The following is a 7500-nucleotide window of genomic DNA, read 5'->3' as shown; positions in this document are numbered from 1 at the left end:
AGGACAGCTGAATGGAAGCGAAAGGAGGTCGGGAAAGGTCGAAGTATCAGGTGGTCTCTGCAAAGGGTGGCCGGCATAAGGGAGTAGGCGGAGGAGGTAGGAAGCGAGGAGACAAAAGATAATTCGCTGCTCAGGTTGAAATTAGGTTAGCTGTCTGATAAAGGATTCCACCAATGTGCGGCCGCGGACATGAAGGGAAGGAAAAACATTTCGCGCTGCCGAACAATCCTTCTGATGTCCTGTGTCTAACTGACGTCAGAAGAAGGCGTTTTTGTTGTGTCCGCGTGAGAGAGCCTATGTTGAGGCAGACGCTTAGTGAGACCGGCGCCTGTCTCGCCAAAGCACTGCTTAAACGGATGGAAGGAGAGAAAGATTTCAGCTGCGTCAGGAAATCCGAGGACAGGGCAGGGTCGTGAGGTCAGAGATCAAAGGCGTCGTCGACATACCTCAGCCAAACCGAAGGACAACGGGAGGTGGAAGGGGGAAGCTCCGACTCGAAGAACTCCATGAACGGGTTTGCCAGGACTGGAGAGAGAGGGAACGCAAGGCCGAACGTCTGAGAGTAGGATCGATCCTTAAAGGGAAAGGAATTTAAATACAGACGAATCAGCTGGAGGAAGTCGAGGATCCTCGACGGGGAGTTTCCTCTGAAGGAAAGCGAGGACGTCGTCAACAGGGAGTCGACATCCAAGCTCCTCATGGTCGCCGGCGAGACACGACAGGCACAGGAGATAAGAATGGCGAAGGTGAGCAGGAGAGAAGGTGCCAAGGAGAGGAGAGAGAGACTGCGCCAGCCAGGACGCAAGAGGGGGCGTCGCAGATCCCCGGGAGGAGGTGATGGGGCGCAAAACCCATATTATACACACACACACACACACACACACACACACACACACACACACACACATATATATATATATATATATATATATATATATATATATATATATATATATATATATATATATATATATATATATATATATATATATATATATATATATATATATATATATATATGTATATATATATATATATATATATATATATATATATATATATATATATGTATACATATACATTATGCACGTTTGTATGTATATATACATATATATTTTTCTGTTTGTAGGCTTTCCCATGGAGCATTATCCTCTCGAATGCCTCCTCCGTGCTTCCCAGCCGGAGGGGAAAGAGGCACCGGAAGACACCTCGACGAAAGACCTCTGAACGGAGACCACTTTCCGTAGAAACTTTCTTGTCTTTCGGAACTTGGACATCTGCCTCGCCACTATTTTTCTTTATATATTTTTTATCTGTTACGAACTTTCGTTTCATCATCACTTTTAGTATTATCGTTATTATTGTTGTTGTTATTGTTATTATTATTACTGTTATCATTATTATTAATACCATAAGTATTATCATTAATATTATTGTTATTATCTTTGTGGTAGTTGTTTTACTATAATAAACATCACTATTATTATCATTGTATCATCACTATCACCATAATTATTTTTATTATTACTATTATCTTCATTATTATCATTCGTATTGTTAATTATAGTATTACCATTATCAAGAACGAAGAAAAATACCAAATACATTATTAGCAAAAATTCGAATATTAGCAGTGATAAAAATGAAAATAAAGTGTTAATGATGATAACACCAGTAATGATAATACTAGTAGTAATAGCAGAGGTAAGAACATTAATGATAGTATAACAGTAATAATTGTATTGGTGATGATAATAATAAGAATGATAATAATAGTGATGTTGATAATGAAAATGATGATAATAATGATAGTATCATTGGTAGTAAATCACACCGATGATGATATAACGATGGTAATTGTAGCAGTCATAAATAAACGATAAAAACTATAATGATAATGATAGTGATAACAATGATGATAATAATGATAATAATAATAGTAATAATATTAACAAAAATAGTGATAATAGTCATAATGATAAAAAACAGTAATAATGATGATAATAGAAATAATAATAATAACAATGATAAAAACAAAAGTAATGATATTATCAAATATAATGATAATAGTAATGATAATGATAATGAAAATACATATAACAATATTAATAAGTATAGCACTAATAAAAGTGATATAATGATAATAATAATAATGATAATAATAATAATAATAATAATAATAATAATAATAATAATAAAATTATAATAGTAATAACTAATAATAATGAATATAATAATAATAATAATGATAACGAGTGTAACAATAGTAAAAATGACAACAATAATGATAAAAGTAAAAATAATAGTTGATGTTAATGATAACAATAAGAATAAAAATAAGATTAATAATGATAATAATGATAATAATCATCATTGTCATTATTGTAGTAATAGTAATAGTAGTAGCAGTAATAATAATAATAATAATAATAATAATAATAATAATAATAATAACAGTATAAATAATAATATTAATAATGATAGTAATAATAATAATAACAATAATGATAATCATGATGATTTATATAATAACAGTAATGATGATAATGACAATGAAAATAAAAGTAATAATGAAAATGATGATAACAATAATTATGATTAATAACAATAATACTAATAGAAATAATAGAGCAGCAACAGTAACAGCAATTGTACCGATAGCGATAACGAAAATAGTGATAATGATCATAATCAAAGCGTTATCTTGAATAATAAAAGAAGAACTCATAATGACGGGGAAATGTTGGCAACAGAACAGGCACAGCACATTAATTCAAAGTTAATTAGCTTGATAATACATACTAATTACTTAGAAAATACAAATACGAAGAAGGCTTCTGACGGCTCTAAGCTGTGCGAGCCAATCAGCTGCGCGAGAGGTAACTGTCATTATTGTTATTATTCCGCCAGCACTTCGCTATATTAATCAGCGCATATTCCCAATTTATCACGCTTTCCTCTCAGCACATATTCCCAATTTATCACGCTTTTCCTCCCTTTCCTGCTAATGCTTCAATTTATTAATTATGCTGTGATTGGTTTGCAGGATGTATGCGATTTCACTTGTCTTTGTGAGATAAATTCCATGAACTCTTGTCGCGCGGAGTTTCCTCTCTTCGATCGCACGCAGCGACGCATCACCCGAGCGCAGGTCAGCAGACGATTTATCAGCGGCCGACAGAGGGTAATAAGTCGTGTTTCCCGCGATGGTCGTCTTCCCGCCCCCTGTGGAAGCATAAACACGGGGAATCGTGCCTCGGAACTCTCGAGCAACCACAGCGAAACGAATTTGGATTGTTGATCAATTGTAACATGTTTTAAATCAGCTGCAACATGTTTAAAATCAGCTGCAACATGTTTTGAATCAGCTGCATCATGTTTTAAATCAGCTGCAACATGTTTTAAATCAGCTGCAACATGTTTTAAATCAGCTGCAACATGTTTTAAATCAGCTGCAACATGTTTTGAATCAGCTGCATCATGTTTTAAATCAGCTGCAACATGTTTTAAATCAGCTGCAACATGTTTTAAATCAGCTGCAACATGTTTTAAATCAGCTGCAACATGTTTTAAATCAGCTGCAACATGTTTTAATCAGCTGCAACATGTTTTAAATCAGCTGCAACATGTTTTAAATCAGCTGCAACATGTTTTAAATCAGCTGCAACATGTTTTAAATCAGCTGCAACATGTTTTAAATCAGCTGCAACATGTTTTAAATCAGCTGCAACAGGTTTTAAATCAGCTGCAACAGGTTTTAAATCAGCTGCAACAGGTTTTAAATCAGCTGCAACATGTTTTAAATCAGCTGCAACAGGTTTTAAATCAGCTGCAACAGGTTTTAAATCAGCTGCAACATGTTTTAAATCAGCTGCAACAGGTTTTAAATCAGCTGCAACATGTTTTAAATCAGCTGCAACAGGTTTTAAATCAGCTGCAACATGTTTTAGATCAGCTGCAACATGTTTTAGATCAGCTGCAACATGTTTTAAATCAGCTGCAACATGTTTTAAATCAGCTGCAACATGTTTTAAATCAGCTGCAACATGTTTTAAATCAGCTGCAACATGTTTTAAATCAGCTGCAACATGTTTCAAATCCTCTACAATTTTCAGTGTACCTTGATCCATTGTTACAAAGACTATGTGAAGCCAAGTATGGTTACCGCATAGGAAATCTAAGAGCGAATAATTTGCATAATCTGATCACGTGGTCATCATTTCTCCTACACCTCACGCTTTAAGGCAAAAGGCTTCAAACTAATAATAATTACTGTTGTTGTTATCCTTATTATTGTTATTATTGTTGTTGTTGTTATTGCTATGATTATAATTATTGTTATTATTATCATCATCATAATCATCATTATATTTACTATTATTATCATCATCATTATTACAATTAACATAATCATCATTGTTATAATTATCATTCAAATTTCATCCTCACGTTTGTTATCGTTATCATTACTAATTATTATTGCTATCACCACTAATGCTATTATCGTTATATTTATAATAACAATGTTTATAATATATAATAGCATAGAACGTGGCGGACTTCCTGCCGGAAATTCTTATCTCTTCATCCTTGAACAAAGTCTAACTCGCTCCCTTCTGTGTCTTCTTCGGTTCTAAACATCCTTACACATTAAGCGTTAAACTTTTATATAATGTGTCTGAAGCACCCAAAGAGAGTCCTCAAGCCACGTTTCCATGGCAACCAATTTTCAGTTCTAAACAAACTTTGTACCGGCATGGTGCTGTCTATATCGAGCCTCTTAAATTTCTTCATAAATGAAACTAGGTCAGTCTTTCGGGGAGAGAACTACTGCAAATCAAATCATATTGATAGTTTTACATGTATACTTAGAGGCAAAGTCCAAGCATGCATAAGGAAGGTGTATGATGTAACGGTGAGTATTGTTCTAATTTCCTTTCACGGACTTGGATATGTAAAACCCAAGAAAATAACCATGGGTCGCATCAAATCTTGAAAATATATTGAATAGATTAAAGTTAGAAAAATAATGTAATTTTTCTATGTCTTTCCGATGGTACGCGATGTTGTTTTTATGTAAAAGTGCTCTAGGCCTATCGAAAAAATTGGACAGCAGAATGCATTGAAATAAATCACAGAACGTAGGTTTTTTTTAAAGAAATAGGGTATCGGGAAATACAATTATGTGCAGCAAACAAATTTACTTGAATTGAATATGGAAGGCGATTAATAACATTCATTAATTAACATTCATTAACATCAAATCTAATCAGTCGATGTATAAAGCTAGATTCCACCATTTATGACAGTAATCCAACCGTAATTCAATTCATTCAGCTATCGTGAACGAAATGTTTGAATGACGAGAGTAAGTGCGCTTCCGGTAGATAATTTATATACGTTTGTGAACGAAGCTGCGGGTTTGTTTACAACTGAAAATTCGTTGCCATGCCAACGTGACGTAGCACTTGAGAACTCTATTCTACAATATCAACTATCTTTCTACGCGTTTGAGTGCCAAGACCATCACATATGATGTCAAGAATGAATAACGTGTTACAAAAACCTGATCTAAAGTATGTAGACCGGACCACACCAAAATATGTATTAAAAAAAAAGAAAAAGAAAAAAAAAGACACAAGTGGGAAAAAAAACATCAAGTGAAAGAGTTAAGAGCATTCTCGAACTTTTTCCGAAAATAATTTACCTGCAGGAGCCACTTGCGGATTTTATCTTTTTTATGTTTGATGTATTTTGGTTGTGTCTGTTTGTTTTAACGGTGGTTTTAAATGTGCTTTAAATCTTTATTGGACTTCGTATAATTAAAGAACTGAATTGAATTATTATCAAGGTTGTCATTATTATTATCATTATCAATATAATCATTATTATTATTATTATTACTATTATTACTATTCTCATTGTTATTATTATCATCATTGTTGTTTATCATTATCCTCACCATAATCATTACTTTTGTCATCATTAATATCCTTATTTTTATTATTATCATCATTAATATCCTTATTTTTATTATTATCATCATTATTATCATCTATATCAATATCATCTTCATTATCATCATTATTATCTTTATGTATTAAATAATTAATGTCATACTACTACTACTAATAATAAGAATGATGATGATGATGATTATTATTATTATTGTTGTTATCATCATCATTATCAATGTTATCGTAATTGTTATCATTTATGTTTCCTATTGTTATTACTATTAATATAGTCATTGTTATTATCATTATTATTAGATTTTATATGCTATTATTATTGCCATTATTATTAGATATTATTATCATTATTATCATCATCATCATCAACATTATCATCTTAATATATATTATCATTATTACTTTATTTTTTTTACATATATTACCATTTTTATATATATCATTATTTTTACTGTTGATTCTGTTATCACCATCACTATTATCATTATTTTTATTATTATCATCATTATTATTATTATTGTTGTTGCAATTATCATCATAATTGTCCTCATTTTAATGATCATAATCATCAGTATTCTTATCTTGATTATTTTTATTGATATCATTATCATTTTCATCATCATCATCATCGTCGTCGTCGTCATTATAATTTTTATCAGCATTATTATCGCTATCATTATCATCATCCTTTTTAATGTTGTTGTTACTGTTGTTATCCTTATCATTGTTATTATTGTTATTGGTGCTATTGCTACAATTATAATTATTGTTATTATTATCATCATCATAATCGTCATTATATTTACTATTATCATCATCATCATTACAATTACTGTCATTATTATCAATGTTATTATTATTACCATTATCATTATATTAACCTCATTTTTGTATCGTTATCATTACGAATGATCATTGCTATCACCATCAATGCTATTATCGTTATATTTAGCATAATTACAAGAGAAAGAAAAATGCTTGAAAGGTCATGCTTTACCGATGATTGCTACGTCATAACATAATGAAGGCTCATGATTTTCTTTTCCGTTTATTCTTGGAAATGTGTGCTTGTGCGTGAGAGAGAGAGAGAGAGAGAGAGAGAGAGAGAGAGAGAGAGAGAGAGAGAGAGAGAGAGAGAGAGAGAGAGAGAGAGAGAGAGAGAGAGAGAGAGAGAGAGAGCCTATTCACGACTATCATTATCATCTGCCTCCTTTCTTTTTCTTCCTGCAATTATTCACCCAAGCCAACCACGACTTTAAGAAGAAGAAAAAGATAAAAATACAGCAAAATAATAACAACAAAAATAATAACAGAAAAAAAATGTCCCAGGAAAAATATCAAGTAATAGGCCCAGAACCCTAGTCATCATGTGAAAATATTACCCCATAAAGAAATGGTAACTACCTTTGGTCGGCTTTTTGGGACCTCCTTCGAGAGACAAATTAGCCTTTTTTAGTATTCATATTAGTTCAGATGTCACACAGTAGACGTAGGGATGATAAGGAGCAAGAGACACTGTACAAGGACT

General features: G+C 32.2%; 1 protein-coding gene across 1 annotated transcript; it reads right to left on the bottom strand.

Moving 5' to 3' along the window:
- Nucleotides 1-3590: 3590 nt before the first annotated feature.
- LOC138862579 (uncharacterized) lies at nucleotides 3591-4758 on the bottom strand. The gene is made up of 2 exons (XM_070125010.1): nucleotides 4746-4758; nucleotides 3591-4141 (listed from the first exon to the last, which is right to left on the bottom strand). The coding sequence occupies exons 1-2, from the start codon at nucleotides 4756-4758 to the stop codon at nucleotides 3591-3593; spliced, it is 564 nt and encodes a 187-aa protein (XP_069981111.1).
- Between the last annotated feature and the right edge of the window lie 2742 nt (nucleotides 4759-7500).

The sequence above is a fragment of the Penaeus vannamei genome, chromosome 9, assembly GCF_042767895.1.
Source record: "Penaeus vannamei isolate JL-2024 chromosome 9, ASM4276789v1, whole genome shotgun sequence".
Lineage (NCBI taxonomy): Eukaryota > Metazoa > Arthropoda > Malacostraca > Decapoda > Penaeidae > Penaeus > Penaeus vannamei.
This window is presented reverse-complemented; position numbering and strand designations above follow the sequence as displayed.